Source organism: Coregonus lavaretus, assembly GCF_964263955.1.
Source record: "Coregonus lavaretus genome assembly, chromosome: 18".
Taxonomy (NCBI): domain Eukaryota; kingdom Metazoa; phylum Chordata; class Actinopteri; order Salmoniformes; family Salmonidae; genus Coregonus; species Coregonus lavaretus.
Window position 1 is genome coordinate 35,255,742 of NC_140005.1, and position 19,244 is coordinate 35,274,985.

At 42.4% G+C, this 19,244-nt stretch overlaps 1 protein-coding gene across 1 annotated transcript; it reads left to right on the forward strand.

Annotated features, from left to right (window-relative positions):
• Window positions 1-74: 74 nt before the first annotated feature.
• LOC311145908 (proteasome subunit alpha type-3) lies at window positions 75-19,244 on the forward strand. The gene is made up of 10 exons (XM_084182288.1): window positions 75-180; window positions 3,779-3,861; window positions 3,984-4,107; window positions 12,168-12,269; window positions 12,484-12,630; window positions 13,404-13,469; window positions 13,589-13,635; window positions 13,758-13,825; window positions 16,067-16,131; window positions 19,026-19,244. The coding sequence occupies exons 1-10, from the start codon at window positions 160-162 to the stop codon at window positions 19,068-19,070; spliced, it is 768 nt and encodes a 255-aa protein (XP_084038414.1). The 5' UTR covers window positions 75-159; the 3' UTR covers window positions 19,071-19,244.

Consider the following 19,244-nt stretch of genomic DNA (forward strand, 5'->3'; position numbering starts at 1 on the left):
CTATTACACTCCACCATAGTAGGTGGCAGTAGTTTTGCATGTTCAGTGGGGCTGCTGTTGAATGTAAAGCCATTTCCTTGTTGGTTGGTGAATGACTGGGATGTGCTGAAACACATCCGACTGCGTTGTTATAAAGCAGTTTTTTAAGTTTTGACCACAATGAGTTCAATTGGAACTGGGGTATGTATGATAGCTAAGATAGTGCTCTTTATACATTTGTATGCTAACAAGTTAAAGGTTTGGTAACTTGTTAGCACGGCTCATTCTTGGCCAAGCTAGCAACAAAGTTAACCAACTTGCTAACTGTGGCTGCTCTGTGCTAGTTTGAGGTTTTACAGTAGTAGATAACTAATAACACATTAAATTAATTAATTCGTTTAAGATCTATAATCGTATGTAGTGAAGCACATTTTACATTGGTTACTGCTACCTACCTAACGTTAGTTAGCTATTCTTTCCCTACAGAACTATCTAGCTAGCTAACTAGTTAGCTGGCTACTTAGCCATGTTATCATGCCTGCTGAGTCACTTGCACTGCCACTGCAGCTAGCTAGCTAAATTAGCAATGCTGGCGAAACTAAATCGAAATTGAAACCAATTCAAGCGAATGGTATTGGTTGCTTTCTCCTATCGCTGAACAAAGGTTTTATTTCACCACTGGGTAAATTGAATTTCACAACATGATATTTACAAGTTCTTTACAATCTTTTAAATAGCTAGAATGACACGCTGCATCTGTGTTGTAAAAATGGGATTACTCAAGTTAAGTTTTAATGTCACATGCACAAGTAACGTTACAGTGAAATGTCTTAATTGCAAACTCAAAAACCAACAATGCAATAATCAATAACAATGTATTACTAGAAAAAAAGCACACGAGGAATAAGAAATATGAAATGCACAATAAAGTAAGTAAGCATACTATATACAGGAGATATTTAAAAAGTCAGTTCCAATACCATATTTACATGTGCAGGGATACTGGCATGATGGAGGTAGATATGTATAGGTGTAAGGTGACTAGGCAACAGGATATAAGATAAACAGAGTAGCAGCAGCTTGCATGTGTGCGGGTGTGTAGAGTCAGTATGAATGTATGTGCATATTAAGTGTGAGTGAGAAAATGGACTGTTTGTGTGTGTGTTGGAGTGACAGTGTGTGTGAGTGTGTAGGGCCCTGTGAGTGTGCGTAGACAGTGCAAAATACTGAAATAAAAGGTCAATAAAGATACAAGGTAAACTCGGTCCATGTAGCTATTTTGTTAAATATTTATGAGTCTTATTGCTTGGGGATAGAAGCTGTTAAAGAGCATGTTGGTGTCAGACTTGATTCACCGGTACCTCTTGCTGTGCGGCAGCAGAGAAAATAGACTATGGCTTGGGTGGTTGAGGTCTTTGAGGATTTTCCGGGCCTTCTTTTCACACCGCCTGATATAGAGATCCTGGATGACAGGGAGCTCAGCCCCAGTGATGTACTGGGCTGTCCCCACAACCCTCTGTAGCACCATGCGATCGAGGGCGGTGCTATTGCCATACCAAGCAGTGATGCAGCCAGTCAATATGATCTCAATGGTACAGCTGTAGAACCTTTCCAGGATTTGAGGGCCCATGCCAAACTTTTTCAACCTCCTGAGGGGGAAGAGGCACTGTAGCGCCTTATTCACGACTGTGCGTTTGTGTTAGGACCATTTTAATTCTTTAGTGATTTGGACACAGAGGAACTTGAAGCAGACTACCTGCTCCACTGCCACCCCGTCGATGTGGATGGGGGTGTGCTCGCCCCCCTGTTTCCTGTAGTCCACGATCAGCTCCTTGGTCTTGCTGACATTGAGGGAGAGGTTGTTGCTCCGGCACCACACTGCCAGGTCACTAACCTCCTCCCTGTAGGCTGACTCATCGTCGCCGGTGATCAGGCCTACCACCGTCATGTCGTCAGCAAACTTGATAATGGTGTGGAGTCGTGCGTGGCCACAGTCATGGGTGAACAATTAGGCCTATCATGAAGCAACTTCCATGTTTTTTCTAGGTAATACTTTGAAAAGTGACACCCTTGAGCTTGGTTAGATTGATGTAAAAGTATGAAGTCTGACAGTTCCTGTCAATGACAAGTGTAGCTACAGTGGGGAGAACAAGTATTTGATACACTGCTGATTTTGCAGGTTTTCCTACTTACAAAGCATGTAGAGGTCTGTAATTATTATCATAGGTACACTTCAACTGTGAGAGACGGAATCTAAAACAAAAATCCAGAAAATCACATTGTATGATTTTTAAGTAATTCATTTGCATTTTATTGCATGACATAAGTATTTGATCACCTACCAACCAGTAAGAATTCCGGCTCTCACAGACCTGTTAGTTTTTCTTTAAGAAGCCCTCCTGTTCTCCACTCATTACCTGTATTAACTGCACTTGTTTGAACTCGTTACCTGTATAAAAGACACCTGTCCACACACTCAATCAAACCGACTCCAACCTCTCCACAATGGCCAAGACCAGAGAGCGGTGTAAGGACATCAGGGATAAAATTGTAGACCTGCACAAGGCTGGGATGGGCTACAGGACAATAGGCAAGCAGCTTGGTGAGAAGGCAACAACTGTTGGTGCAATTATTAGAAAATGGAAGAAGTTCAAGATGACGGTCAATCACCCTCGGTCTGGGGCTCCATGCAAGATCTCACCTGGGGCATCAATGATCATGAGGAAGGTGAGGGATCAGCTCAGAACTACACGGCAGGACCTGGTCAATGACCTGAAGAGAGCTGGGACCACAGTCTCAAAGAAAACCATTAGTAACACACTACGCCGTCATGGATTAAAATCCTGCAGCGCACGCAAGGTCCCCCTGCTCAAGCCAGCGCATGTCCAGGCCCGTCTGAAGTTTGCCAATGACCATCTGGATGATCCAGAGGAGGAATGGGAGAAGGTCATGTGGTCTGATGAGACAAAAATAGAGCTTTTTGGTCTAAACTGCACTCGCTGTGTTTGGAGGAAGAAGAAGGATGAGTACAACCCCAAGAACACCATCCCAACCGTGAAGCATGGAGGTGGAAACATCATTCTTTGGGGATGCTTTTCTGCAAAGGGGACAGGACGACTGCACCGTATTGAGGGGAGGATGGATGGGGCTATGTATCGCGAGATCTTGGCCAACAATCTCCTTCCCTCAGTAAGAGCATTGAAAATGGGTCGTGGCTGGGTCTTCCAGCATGACAACGACCCAAAACACACAGCCAGGGCAACTAAGGAGTGGCTCCGTAAGAAGCATCTCAAGGTCCTGGAGTGGCCTAGCCAGTCTCCAGACCTGAACCCAATAGAAAATCTTTGGAGGGAGCTGAAAGTCCGTATTGCCCAGCGACAGCCCCGAAACCTGAAGGATCTGGAGAAGGTCTGTATGGAGGAGTGGGCCAAAATCCCTGCTGTAGTGTGTGCAAACCTGGTCAAGACCTACAGGAAACGTATGATCTCTGTAATTGCAAACAAAGGTTTCTGTACCAAATATTAAGTTCTGCTTTTCTGATGTATCAAATACTTATGTCATGCAATAAAATGCAAATTAATTACTTAAAAATCATACAATGTGATTTTCTGGATTTTTGTTTTAGATTACGTCTCTCACAGTTGAAGTGTACCTATGATAAAAATGACAGACCTCTACATGCTTTGTAAGTAGGAAAACCTGCAAAATCGGCAGTGTATCAAATACTTGTTCTCCCCACTGTATGTTATCTCAACAGTGGCCTTTAAAGTATAACATCCCAAACTCTTTCCCTTTCTAGTATGACTTGTCTGCCTCTACCTTTTCACCTGATGGAAGGGTATTCCAGGTGGAATATGCCATGAAGGCAGTAGAAAACAGCAGGTATATGATCCTTCCCTGTTTGAATGTTTTCAATGCAGTACCCACATGATGGAAAATGCACAAATACCATTTTTTGTACCCAAGTGTCTCAATTTGTTGGTTCTTGTTCTTTCTGCTTACAGCACAGCAATTGGGATCCGATGCAAGGATGGGGTTGTGTTCGGTGTTGAGAAATTGGTTCTCTCTAAACTTTACGAACAAGGCTCAAACAAGCGCATCTTCAATGTTGACCGTCACGTAGGAATGGTATGTATTCATCCAGACCACATCCATAGTGTAAATACGGGGAGGGTGTTGACCAACAAAACTGATGCGCACATAACCATGTGGCAAAAAACAGATGGGTTATTTTATAATCAAAGGATTATTGACAACATGTAAGCTATATTTCTGAGCTCTTCTGCAAATCTTTATTGGAAACATAAAAACATTTACCCAATGCACTTGTTTTGTCTTTCAAATACATTGTTATTAGTTGGCTAGCTGGATAACCCTAGCTACATTAGCATAAACGTGACAAGCGTCTAAACACGTCAAAACAAGAGATGGTATCAAGAACAAAATACAGCTAGCTGAAACAAGCGGTCTACAATTCACCACACACCAGCTTCTAGTCAATGTTGCTAGCTATCTGATCAGTGACAATAATACACAGCCTTTTACCTCTGGGTTGCTCATGCATTTGTCATGACGTTGTCAACCCGTATATTTATCTCGAAAGAACTTAAAGGTGGACTGAACTCTGCTGCTCATTAAGAAAAACTGGAATTGGGGATGTGGTTGGGTGTGTTATGTTTGTCCCTCTTGAGTCATGGTAAAAAATGTCACTCAAAATAGAGTGAATCTAAGATAAATCAAGACATCTGTAATAAATTGACGTTTTTGTCAGAGATGTTAGTCGTGCAATTTTACATCTAGCTAAGGTATTTGGTATTTCTCAAGTTAAATGTGCATGAAAACTAGCTAGTAGTGCACTGCTGACAGTTTCGTGGCAGCTGCTGCTGCGCTCAGGACTGATTTCTGAGAACATGTCTAGAACTTCAGCAAGCTGTCAAACTAGCTACACGCTGTTTATCAGTGCCCAAAATCACTAGCTAGTTTCATCTGTGTTTGTCATTGAAGCTATCTAGTAGCTAGCAGGCACATTGAGCAGGCAGGCCACGTTAGCTAAATCCGCTTATCAAGTCACTGGCAAGTGGCAAAATGCTTCGGTGCCGTTTTTACAACTTTCTCACTATTACCGAAGTGTGCGTCTGGCATTTTTTCATAGTGAATCATGTTACAGCATGGAGCAGGTTTGTGTGTCTGTGGCGCTCTGTGATAAACAGTGACTGTTTGAGCAACGGGCTGTCTTACCGTAGTGACACGGGCTGGATAGAATCAGTCTACTGTCTTCAGAACTGGATAATAATTGCTTTATTTGCCTGGCAAAATAATAGAACCAACAATATTATTTATTTTTCTATCATAAAACAGTGATTGAGATTAGCCTAGGCTTAGGCTATAGACATGAATTATTGTTATTTTTGAAAGCCACAACTTTAGGACAACACCTTCGTATATTGTCCCGTGTAGCTCAGTTGGTAGAGCATGGCGCTTGCAACGCCAGGGTTGTGGGTTCGATTCCCACGGGGGGCCAGTATGAAAATGTATGCACTCATTAACTGTAAGTTGCTCTGGATAAGAGTGTCTGCTAAATTATGTAAATGTATATTTGGGAAATACAGTGCATTCGGAAAGTTTTCAGACCCCTTGACTCTTTCCACATTTTGTTACGTTACAGCCTTATTCTAAAATTGATTAAATTGTTTTTTCCCCCTCAATCTACACACAGTACCCCATAATGACAAAGCAAAAACAGGTTTTTAGAAATGTTTGCAAATGTATTAAAAATAAAAAACGGAAATATCACATTTACATAAGTATTCAGACCCTTCACTCAGTACTTTGTTGAAGCAACTTTGGCAGCAATTGCAGCCTCGAGTCTTCTTGGGTATGACGCTACAAGCTTGGCACACCTGTATTTGGGGAGTTTCTCCTATTCCTCTCTGCAGATCCTCTCAAGCTCTGTCAGGTTTGATGGGGAGCGTTGCTGCACAGCTATTTTCAGGTCTCTCCAGAGATGTTAGATCGGGTTCAAGTCCAGGCTCTGCCTGGGCCACTCAAGGACATTCAGAGACTTGTCCTGAAGCCACTCCTGCGTTGTCTTGGCTGTATGCTTAGTGTCATTGTCCTGTTGGAAGGTGAACCTTCACCCCAGTCTGAGGTCCTGAGCGCTCTGGAGCAGGTTTTCATCAAGTATCTCTGTACTTTGCTCCGTTCATCTTTCCCTCAATCCTGACTAGTCTCCCAGTCCCTGACGCTGAAAAACATACCCACATCATGATGCTGCCACCACCATGCTTCACCGTAGGAATGGTGCCAGGTTTCCTCCAGACGTGACGCTTGGCATTCAGGCCAAAGAGTTCAATCTTGGTTTCATCAGACCAAATAATCTTGTTTCTCATGGTCTGAGACTCCTTTAGGTGCCTTTTGACAAACTCCAAGCGGGCTGTCAGGTGCCTTTTACTGAGGAGTGGCTTCCATCTGGCCACTACCATAAAGGCCTGATTAGTGGAGTACTGCAGTGATGGTTGTCCTTCTGGAAGGTTCTCCCATCTCCACAGAGGAACTCTGGAGCTCTATCAGAGTGACCATCGAGTTCTTGGTCACCTCCCTGACCAATACCCTTCTCCCCCGATTGCTCAATTTGGCCTGGCAGCCAGCTCTAGGAATAGTCTTGGTGGTTCCAAACTTCTTCCACTTAACAATGATAAGAGGCCACTGTGTTCTTGGGGACCTTCAATGCTGCAAAAAAAATTTGGTACCCTTCCCCAGATCTGTGCCTTGACACAATCCTGTCTCAGAGCTCTACGGACAATTCCTTCTACCTCATGGCTTGGTTTTTGCTCTGACATGCACTGTCAACTGTGGGACATTATTTAGACAGGTATGTGCCTTTCCAAATCATGTCCAATCAATTGAATTTACCACAGGTGGATTCCAGTCAAGTTGTAGAAACATCTCAAGGATGATCAATAGAAACAGGATGCACCTGAGCTCAATTTCGAGTCTCATAGCAAAGGGTCTGAATACTTATTTAAATAAGGTATTTCGGTTTTTTATTGTTAATACATTTGCTAAAATTATCTAAACCTGTTTTCGCGTTATTATGGGTTGTTGTGTGTAGATTGAGGATTTTTTTTTTATTAATTCATTTTAGAATAAGGTTGAAACGTAAATGTGGAAAAAGTCAAGGGGTCTGAATACTTTACGAATGCACTGTAAGCTACTTTTCATAACTAACTTGTCTTGCAGCTTTTATGATAGGCCAGTAGGAGGAATGAGGATAGGTTATTGGCCATTGAGTTTTCAACCTCGCTTGGAAGGATTTTCCTGGCCTGCATGGATCATTTATTTCTTAATAAGGTTAAACTTAATTCAACTTATCAATAGCCTATAGAAAAATCTAATGACATTGTTGTCTCATTATTAGTCCCCTGGCTACCTTAAGTTTTTAGGCTATTCAAATAACCTTTTGAGATGGAAATCCGTTACATTCATTGTTTGATAGGGAGAAATCCATGCATAAAAAAAATGAAACTGTATGCACTCACTACTACTGTAAGTCGCTCTGGATAAGACCGTCTGCTAAATGACTGAAATATAAATGTAGAACGATGAAGCCTTCATATTCAAATCAATTTTTATTGGTCACTTACACATATTTTGCAAATGTTATCGCGGGTATAGCAAAATGCTTATGTTCCTAGCTCCAACAGTGCCGTTATACCTAACAATACATAAAAATAGAAAGGAATTTAGAAATATTAGAACAAGTAACGTCAGAGTCCGGAATATAAATATGTTTGTATATGATGGTGTGTATAGACTAGGGTTTCACAAACTCTGTCCTCGGGACCCCAAGGGGTGCACTTTTAGTTTTTTGCCCTAGCACTACACAGCTGATTCAAATAATTAAGCTTTCATCATTTGAATCAACTGTGTAGTGTTAGAGCAAAAACCAAAACGTGCACCCCTTGGAGGACAGAGTTTCAGAAACGCTGGTATAGACAGTATATGATTGAAAAGGTGTGTGTGTGTGTATAGCAGTAGTTATATAGGATGAGACTAGAATACAGTGTATATACACTACATGGTCAAAAGTATGTGGACACCTGCTCGCCGAACATCTCATTCCAAAATCATGGCCGTTAATATGGAGTTGGTCCCCCTTTTGCTGCTATAACAGCCTCCATTCTTCTGGGAAGGCTTTCCACTAGATGTTGGAACATTGCTGCGGGGACCTGCTTCCGTTCAGCCACGAGCATTAGTGAGGTCGGGCACTGATGTTGGGCGATTAGGCCCGGCTCGCAGTCGGCGTTCCAATTCATCCCAAAGGTGTTCGATGGGGTTAAGGTCAGGGCCAGTCAAGTTCTTCCACACCGATCTCGACAAACCATTTCTGTATGGACCTCACTTTGTGCACGGGGGCATTGTCATGCTGAAACAGGAAAGGGCCCCAGACCATTATTCCTCCTCCACCAAACTTTACAGTTGGCACTATGCATTCGGGCAGGTAGCGTTCTGGCAGCCGCCAAAATCAGATTAGTCCGTCGGACTGCCAGATGGTGAAGCGTGATTCATCACTCCAGAGAACGCGTTTCCACTGCTCCAGAATCCAATGGCGACAAACTTTACACCACTCCAGCCGACGCTTGGCATTGCGCATGGTCATCTTAGGCTTGTGTGTGGCTGCTCGGCCATGGAAACCCATTTCACGAAGCTCCCGACGAAGAGTTCTTGTGCTGACGTTGCTTCCAGAGGCAGTTTGGAACTCGGTAGTGAATGTTGCAACCAAGCACAGATGATTTTCAGCACTCTGCGGTCACTTCGCGGCTGAGCCGTTGTTGCTCCTGGACGTTTCCACTTCACAATAACAGCAGTTACAGTTGACCGGGCAGCTCTAGCAGGGCAGAAATGTATGAACTGACTTGTTGGAAAGGTGGCATCCTATGACCGTGCCACATTGAAAGTCACTTAGCTCTTCAGTACGGGCCATTCTACTGCCAATGTTTGTCTATGGAGATTGTATGGCTGTGTGCTCAATTTTATACATCTGTCAGCAACTGGTGTGGCTGAAATAGCCAAATCCAGTAATTTGAAGGGTTGTCCACATACTTTTGGCCATGTAATGTACATATAAAGTAGGTAAAACAGTGTTAAAACATGATTAAAGTGACCAGTGTTCAATGACTATGTACATAGATAGGGCAGCAGTCTCTAAGGAAAGGGTTGAGTACCAGGTGGTAGCTGGCTAGTAACAGTGACTAAAGTTCAGGGCAGGGTACTGTGTGGAGGCTGGCTAGTGGTGACTATTTAAGTCTGATGGCTTGGAGATAGAAGCTGTTTTTCAGTCTCTCGGTTCCAGCTTTGATGCACCTGTACTGTCTAGATGGTAGCGGGATGAATAGGCCATGGCTCAGGTGGCTGAGGTCCTTGGCCTAATAATAATAATAATAATAATATAACATTTAGCAGACGCTTTTATCCAAAGCGACTTACAGTCATGTGTGCCTTCCTGTGACACCGGGTGCTGTAGATGTCCTGGAGGGTATGGCCTCTGGAGAGCCATGCGGTTGCGGCCGGTGCAGTTGCCGTACCAGGCAGTGATAGTCCGACAGGATGCTCTCAATGGTGCATCTGTAGATGTTTGTGAGGGTCTTAGGGGCCAAGTTGAATTTCATCAGCCTTCTAAGGTTGAAGAGGCGCTGTTGCGTTTTCTTCACAACACTGTCTGTGTGGATGGACCATTTCAGGTTGTCAGTGATGTGCACGCAGAGAAATTTAAAGCTTTTCACCCTCCACTGCGGCCCCGTCAATGTGGATGGGGGGCGTGCTCCCTCTGCTGTCTCCTGAAGTCCTCGATCAGCTCCTTCGTTTTGTTGACGTCGAGGGAGAGGTTATTTTCCTGGCACCACTCCGCCAGGGCCCTCACCACCTCCCTGCAGGCTGTCATCCATGGATCTGTTGAGGCGGTATGCAAATTGTAGTGGGTCTAGGGTGTCGGGTAAGGTAGAGGTGATATGGTTCTTAACTAGCCTCTCAAAGCACTTCCTGATGATAAAAGTGAGTACTACGGGGCGATAGTCATTTAGTTCAGTTACCTTTGCTTTCTTGGGTACATGAACAATGATGGACATCTTGAAGCACGTGGGGACTACAGACTGGGATAGGGAGGGATTGAATATTACATTTACATTTTAGTCATTTAGCAGACGCTCTTATCCGGAGCGACTTACAGTTAGTGAATGCATACGTTTGTTTTTTTCATACTGGCCCCCCGTGGGAAACGAACCCACATCCCTGCCGGCCAAACCATCCCCTACCTTGGACGACGCTGGACCAATTGTGCACCGCCCATGGGTCTCGCGGTTGCGGCCGGCTGCAACAGAGCCTGGACTCGAACCAGGATCTCTAGTGGCACAGCTAGCACTGCGAGGCACATGCTCTGAGGACGTGGCTATGGATGCCATTTGGGCCGGCGAGCCTTGCGAGGGTTAACACGCTTAAATGTCTTACTCACGTCGGCCACTGAGAACGAGAGCTCACAGCAGTGGCCCACGTCGGTGGCACTGTTCTCCTCGAAGTGGGCGAAGGTATTTTGCTGGTTTTCCCTTTATAGTCTGTTATTGTCTGGAGTCCTTGCCACATACGTCTTGTGTCTGAGCCGTTGAATTGCGACTCAACTTTTGTCTCTGGACGGTTTGTACTCGGCCATGTTCCTAGTTACTTTGCCATGATTAAATGGGGTGGTTCGCGCTTTGAGTTTTGCGAGAATGCTGCCATCAATCCACTGTTTGGATAAGTTCTAATCGTCACAGTGGAACAACATCCTCTGCACTTCCTGATGAACTCAGTCACGAGTCAGTGAATACGTCAAATGTTATTCTTAGAGGCAACCTAGAACATATCCCAGTCCATGTGATCACAACAATCTTGAAGCATAGATTCCAACCGGTCAGACCAACGTTGAACAGTCCTTACCACGGTTACTTCCTGTTTTAAGCTTTTGCCTATAGGAAGGGAGGAGCAGAATGGAGGCGTGATCGGATTTGCCGAAGGGAGGGCAGGGGAGGGCCGGAAGGGGGAGGAGCAATGGTCAAGAATTCTTGATGAGCGAGTAGCGCAGGTGATGTGTTGATAAAACTTTGATTGCATTTTCCTCAGATTTGCTTTATTAGTAGTGCGAACAAAGGATCCAATTCGGGAAAGACACATTTCTGGTCAAAATGTTGGTGAGTGACTGCTGATCTAATATCCAAAAGTTATTTTCGGCAATAGGTAATAATGCTAGAAACGTTCTGAGCAAATAATGTAAGAAATAAAACACACTGCAATACTGCAAAGTTGGCTACGAGCTAGGAACAGGGCGACCATGTCTGTCGGAGCCTATCGAATAGAGGGAGAAGGGAATATAGGCTACGGCTAAGGGCTAAACATAAGATGGTTAAGGAGTGTCTGTTATAAAAATAAATATAATAGGTTTAGGCTATAGCCCATGCATCCAACAGAGGGACATTTTGCGGTGCTTTGGTGGAATGTTATGCTTTGTCTAGCCTACATTCCCCTCTTGCGTTCTGTATAACATTTATTAGGCTAATGACTCTTAATGTCACGCGTGTGCTGTGCGCTGCGAGACTGTTCTTTACTGCGGGGCGCCAGTCAAGTTCAAATTGTCTAAACCATCATCTGTCACATCACGATGTCGTCACCATCTACGATGGCTGTCAAATCATTGTTGATAGACGATGCGAACGTAATATCACCCAACCCTACTTTCAACATAACATTGGCGATGGGTTGTCTTATCTAACAGCTTTGTAATGTGGGCAGGTCTGTCTGTCTGTAGGTTCTGCCGTACGATTGGATATAGTTCATTCAGCGCAGCTGTTTCTCCGTGCATGACAATTCTCTACATAGCTAGCCATTATACACCGGTTACTCATTAAAATGAGACTCAGCGATTATACAACATTGCCACGAGCAGCAGGATGCAGCACAGATATTGCAGATAAGTGCGATACTCAGTATCTGCGTATGGCCAAGAATGCGTTTCACGCTGCTGCAACATGATGGCTGCGATGACCATAACAATGGAGAAGTTTAGCATCAAGCCTAACACTCTTAGTTGTTGCGGAAGTCGTCCCGACTCTGTTGTTTACTTTGTGCATTGCTGAATCTACCTTTAACTTTCTTACCCATAGGCAGTGGCTGGACTACTGGCTGATGCTCGATCCCTGTCTGAGGTGGCCAGAGAGGAGGCCTCCAACTTCAGATCCAATTATGGACACAACATCCCACTTAAGGTAAAAATAACTCTGTTGCTATTAATCAGTGTTCCCCTCAAACTTCTCCTCGGATACCCTGTCAGTTCCACATATTTGATCTATTCCATAACAGGACTACTACACCTGATTCAACTGGTTAACCTGTTTTGTCGACGTATTCTGAATTGCTTTGTCCCGAAGTCCTACGGACAGTCGTCATATTCCTTGAATGGCATATAATCTCTTTTTACAGCATCTCTCAGAGAGAGTGGCCATGTACGTTCATGCCTACACGTTATACAGTGCGGTGCGGCCGTTTGGATGCAGCTTCATCTTGGGCTCTTACGATCAAGATGATGGTCCTCAGCTGTACATGGTTGATCCCTCTGGAATCTCATATGTGAGTTAGGTTTTGGGTGTTTATCCCTAAACGAACTCTGTCTGTCATTAATTTACTGTTGTCACACTACACTCGGCCGGTTTCCCGAATCCAGATTAAGACTAGTCCAGGAGTAAGAGGCATTCCCAATGGAGATTTTACATTGAGCATGTGGTTTAGTCCTTGACTAGGTTTAGTCTGGGAAAATTGCCATTTAAAGGCCCAGTGCAGTCAAAAACGTGATTTTCCTGTGTTTTATATATATACACACACATTTACACACTGAGGTTAGAATAATATTGTGGAAATGATATGCCCTTTTAGTGTAAGAGCTGTTTGAAACGACTGCCTGAAATTTCAGCCTGTTTTGGTGTTATCGAGTTTTGGCCTACCATGGTGACATCACCATGCGGTAAATTAGTCAATAGACCAATAAGAAAGAGTTCCAAACCTTTCTGCCAATAAGTTAGTATTCCGTTTTTTCCTCCCAGACAGGCCTAGCAAAATTATTGCTTGAGAAATTGCTCTTAGCTAAGAACCTATTTTTGTTTCTTTTTGACCATTTTAATTGAAAGTACTTCATTGTTACCCAGACATGATTTAAATAGTAAGATTAAAAAAACTGCTGCTGCATTTGACCTTTGAGGTGTTTGGACCTATGCAATGTATTCAGAAGGGAATGTTCGGTTGTGAACATATTACAAACTATATGTCATCATGCAGCCTTAAAGTGATGACCTGAAATGTGTAACATTAGGCAATGTTGTGAAAATGAATTATTTTGTTTTATTAAGGGTTACTGGGGATGTGCTATTGGAAAAGCCAAGCAAGCCGCCAAGACAGAAATTGAAAAGCTTCAGGTAAGAATATTAATTTAGCCAAGTTGTCCAATTTCATAAGACATGGGAATATCTTAGTTGATTGTTTAACTATGTAAGTCATTGGATTGTTTAACTATGTAAGTCATTGCTATCAACAGATGAAAGACATGACCTGCAGGGAGTTGGTAAAAGAGGTGGCCAAAATGTAAGTGTTTTTTGTTTTATTAAAGGAACACACCTACTGTTGTCCATTCTCATCAATAGCCTCCAATCAAGGCACTGAGTATTACTAATATGTGTTGTTGGATGTTTGTTTTGGTTTTGTAGAATCTACATTGTACACGATGAAGTGAAAGACAAAGCGTTCGAGTTGGAACTCAGCTGGGTTGGAGAAGGTAATGCAGCTTCCTCTTATATACACTGGGTGTACAAACATTAAAGACACCTGCTCTTTCCATGACAGACTGACCAGGTGAAAGCTATGATCCCTTATTGATGTCACTTGTTAAATCCACTTCAATCAGTGTAGATGAAGGGGAGGAGACAGGTTAAAGATTTTTAAGTCTTGAGACAATTTAGACCACGATTGTGTATGTATGCCATTCAGATGGTAAATGGGCAAGACGGAAGATTGAAGTGCCTTTGAACGGGGTATGGTAGTAGGTGCCAGGCGCACCGGTTTGTGCCAAGAACTGCAACGCTGCTGGGTTTTCCACACTCAACAGTTTCCCGTGTGTATCAAGAATGGTCCACCACCCAAAGGACATCCAGCCAACTTGACACAACTGTGGGAAGCATTGGAGTCAACATGGGCCATCCTTGGAACGTTTCGACACCTTGTAGAGTCCATGCCCCGACGAATTGAGGCTGTTCTGAGGACAAGTCAATATTAGGAAGGTGTTCTTATGTTTTGTACACAGTGTACATAATGTATTTGTAAGTCAGCTATTGTCTCCCGTTGTACATCTGAATTTGACAAACGAAACAAAGGTCGAATTTTGTACCCTAGTCTAAGCCACCAGCAGTGTACCGGGTGAGCGGTCATTGTATTTGTTTTGTAACAGACCTGACCCTCCGTGTGAGCCAGAGTTTCCGTTAGCTGGTAATAGCCGGCTTTTGGCTGAGATGTTGTTTTTTTTGCAGATAAATAAAATTGCCGCTGGCCAATTGTCCAGGAGAAAAAGAAAAAAATCCCATTGCGAAATAATGCTTTTGAGCCTATTCATTGATTGAAATATCAGTCGATGGAAATACATTTGACTGGTCACGCTTATCAGTCTATATAGTTAATTTGCATAATTTAGTGGAATTAAATTGGTGTATGTACAATATATTCATTATGTAGGCCTACCTTATTTATCACACACGTACAGCATACAGATACAGAGCCTTTGAGTGGAAAATCTGTCAGACAGTGCGAGCGCTGCTGCTACAGCATCTCAAACAGCAACCGAAGGCAGGCTTCATCAGCGCGTCACACACCACTTTGAAATGAGCTGGAGGCAGTATGCATTTTCAAAACATATACTTAATTGTTTAAAACCGGAACGTTTTACTACATATTATGAGGCATGTCTTGCCTTGCTTCAAAGTAGCCTAGCCAAAATCAGACCATATCCGTGGAGGCAATTATTTTATTACATTTACATTTCTCATTTATATAAACTTTCTTTCATTGTCCAGTAGCCAAAGGCACAATCCTAGTCATAATAGCAACCCATGCTAGTTGTTGCATATTAGATCTACCCCTTTTCTATTATTTTCAACTCTTGTCACATGAAACCGCTGGCATGTGCGGTGAGCTTTTGACAACTGTGTTTTCCCGCTAATTGCATTATGGAAGGAACATTCACGCCTAGCCTACTGACTTGTGCTCATTGCTGCTCTTATAATGTGAATAAATAATAGTTGATCAACATTTTTAAGCTAAACTTTCTGATCTGTTGCATCGCTCATTGCTTTTTAATGTGTTTTAATGTAGCCTAGGCCTACTGGTTGTACAACAACTGTCCCAGAGTCTGTTTTGGAATAGGCTATTTCTTTCTCGACAAGCTGACCAATAGAATAGGTCAACTTTTCTACTATGGGGGATAGCAGTTTGACATAGGCTAGTGATTTTGCTGTTTTACTGGTCTTGTTGGCTGAGGAAAAATGTAATATGTACATCTTCGAAGTGCGCATCAGAATTCGGTAAGAAGGACCGCACATCATTGCATCCTTGACTTGCATGTTGTTAATATGAATTGCCATAATCTAAATGTGATTTCAGTCATTCTGACCACCGTGGGTGGATGCCCTAATCAGGTTACACACCCAATGCATATGGGTCTGGTCAATTTCTCAAATGTCCAGTAAATTAAAATGCTGCCGGTCAAATGTCCTACGCAACATTTTCCTAACGGAAACCTGGTGTGAGCAGAGTGTCCAACTCAAATCTGAAAGTTAACTGAGCTCATAACAAAGTGATGTATGGCAAGCATGTGCAGTAATGAGTTAGGATTCTGTCGGACGCTCCACCATCACCAGTTTTGACCAGCTACGTGACGGGCCATCGCCCGATCCAATCAAATCAATCGCAGTTGATGTTATTCTTGAACTGAGTGGCATAACTTCTGACCTTCATTTCCCTTCACCAGTGACAAATGGAAAGCACGAGCTGGTTCCAAAAGACATCAGGGAGGAGGCAGAGAAGTACGCCAAGGTATGCACCACGACCACCAGTTTATATTGCATGGCATTTCTGTGACCTGGGTTTAAAACAGTGCCTTCAGAAAGTATTCACACAAGTATTTTTCCACATTTTGTTGTTACAGCCTGAATTTAAAATGGATTAAATTTAGATTTTGTGTTATTGGCCTACACACAATACCCCATAATGCGTCAATAAGTATTCAACCCCTTTGTTATGGCAAGCCTAAATAAATTCAGGAGTAAAAATGTACCTAACAAGTCACATAAGTTGCATGGACTCACTGTGTGCAATAAGTGTTTAACATTGTTTTTTAATGACTACCTCATCTCTGTACCCCACACATACAATTATCTGTAAAGGTCCCTCAGTTGAGCAGTGAATTTCAAACACAGATTAAATCAAAGACCAGGGAGGTTTTCCAATGCCTCACAAAGAAGCGTAGATGGGTAAAAAAAAAAGCAGACATTGAATATCCCTTTGAGCATGGTGAAGTTATTAATTATACTTTGGATGGTGTATCAATACACCCAGTCACTAGAAAGATACAGGCATCCTTCCTAACTTTTTGGGGTCATGCAGCAAGACAATGATCCTAAACACATAATCAAGTCTACATGAAAATGGTTAAAAAGCAACAAATGTGAAGTTTTGGAATGGCCTCGTCAAAGTCCAGACCTAATCCCAATTGAGATGTGGCAGGACTTGAAACAAGCAGTTCATGCTTGAAAACCCACAAATGTCACTGAGTTAAAACAGTTCTGCATGCAAGAGTGGGCCAGTCATTGCAGCTAAAAGTGGCAGAAGCAGTTAGTGTAAGGGGGAATTACTTTTTCACATGGGAATTGGGTGTTGCATAACTTTGTTAATTAAATAAATGAAATAAGTATCTGTTTTTTTTTGGGGGGGGGGGGGGGGGTTTGGTTGAAGATCTGATAACATTCAGATCTGATAACATGCTTTGAGCACTACCGAAAAGTGCTATTTGCATCTGAAAAATGAATGCCATATGCTGCATTTCCTATAGGACAATTGTTGGTGACACTTTGGTATCTCGATATTTTGAAGCTGTTTAAGTCTATCCAAAGTGCACGAGTTTGAGCATGTGGCTGTTAGGCCTATGGATTATAATTAGTTTTTATCAGCATGAATTAGATTGCTCAATAAAAGCCCCACTCTTCTTAAATTAAACTTATTTCTGACAGTATGGAGCACAATACCACGGAGGAGTTTAGAAGTAAACTCCCTTAAACTTGTATTCCTTAGGCTGGGATCCACATAGCAGCTGTTGCAAGAGCACATTTTTCACTGGCTGTCCACTGGTCGCAAAAACAATGATTGATAGGCAGCTTAAATTTATTCAATTCAACCATTATTGGGTTAAAATACAAATAACCACAATCCGTAAGGCGCATCGCCCGAAGGCTACACAACTGCTGTCGTCAATAGCTCCTAGCGTTTATTCAAGTTGGATAATCTTTTGATGCCGACTGCTGTCGTACCATTGGAAGACATGGCTTGGACTGTAGCCTACAAAAGCCTATTCCTGCTCGTTTCCCGTGAGCCATCAAACACATTTGGTGCGTCGTCATAGTGGTCTCTTGACTTGTGGTCAGACTCGCTCAGGCGGGGAAAACTTAACTTAAACTTGCACCTCTTTTCAATGCTGATTTGAATGTCATTGAGAAAACAAACGTGTCAAATAATTTTTTCACAAACATCCTTTCTGAATTTAAAAGTAGTCCTAGAAGTAATCAAGTTTTTCAAAAGTATCTGATTACAAACAAAAATCTGGTAACGTAACGGGTCATAAAAAAAAAAATCATTAACCATGTTTTATTGCTAGTAAAGTCATACCGTATAAAAAAATACAAAATAACGACAGCGGTGATGGAAACAGGAAGTTTCGGTACAATTTCATAAATGCAGACAGATGATTTGTTATTTCGATATTGTGGGATATTTTTGTCTGTTGATATATTGATATAATAACCATCATATCGAAGTAAACATGGAGTCGCCATGATATGGTGTGTGGTCCTCCCACTACGACTCGGGAAACCATGCAATTTATTAGGCTACAGATGAAAAGTTAACCTTCACAGGGTGGTAACTGGACTGTATCTACGAGCTGTTGCCTACAGCGCACGTCCCAAAACCAGAGTATGCACATTAACTATTTAACCCAAGTTTTTGTGACAACTATCGGGTAGAGTTGAAAATGCGATGGAAACGCATTGAACTTTCTATATTTATTTTGGTACATGAAAAGTACATTGTGTGCACTGTCATCACGCGCTGATTTTTATCCTCAACAAGTCCATTTGGTGGAAACACCACTGGTGGGAAAATTCACATTTTCTTAATGCTGATTTTAGAATATTTGCATGAAAATCAGTCACCAATTGGATGAAAACCTAGCTAGTTACATGTAATCCATTACTCCTTATCCCTGGCCTTTAGCATGATAATAATAATCGTCTTTAGGCAGATGGAAAGGCTTTCCCCAAAATCTTCTCAACTAAGTACAAAGTAGCCTATGCCTACAGGGCAGAATCATGATTATTTACATCAATCCAGTGGGCATTTATTTTGCAAACTTCACATGTGTGCTACAGAAACACTGCTAAAAAAGTGGTAGGTGCACTTGAATTAAAGAGTAACTACACTCAAATCATTATTTTTTTCCCAGACCTCAAAAGGGATCTACATATATGGTTTAAGCATTGTTGTGGACTTAGAACAATTTTGTAGTTTTTCTATTATAATAAGTGATCTTTTTGGAGCAAAAAACTGAAATCAGTCGATACTAAATCTGGTATCGAAGTCAAAATTCTGTTATCGTGATAGCATTCAAATCTGTCTTGCTGGTGTCTAATTCACAATGCTTCTTGCTTCCACCATAGGATTCTTTGGAGGAGGAGGATGACTCTGATGAAGACAACATGTAAACTCAATTCTGCGGTTTCTTCACTCGTCACACACACCTACTGACAGGACAGCTCTCCAAGAAACAGACAGTTATTTTGTATGTTTTGTAGTTAATGGACCATTCATGTAATTTCTTTCCCTTTTGGTTTGATGGATTACACAGCGTTGAAATAAAAGTTGATGAGTACTGTTTA

Excerpts from the sequence above, each read along its gene's own strand:
- LOC311145908 (XM_084182288.1), top strand. The coding sequence starts at position 160 with ATGAGTTCAATTGGAACTGGG. Across the intron at positions 3,862-3,983 it reads AAGGCAGTAGAAAACAGCAG|CACAGCAATTGGGATCCGAT; the intron begins GTATATGATCCT and ends TTCTGCTTACAG. Across the intron at positions 12,631-13,403 it reads ATCCCTCTGGAATCTCATAT|GGTTACTGGGGATGTGCTAT; the intron begins GTGAGTTAGGTT and ends TGTTTTATTAAG.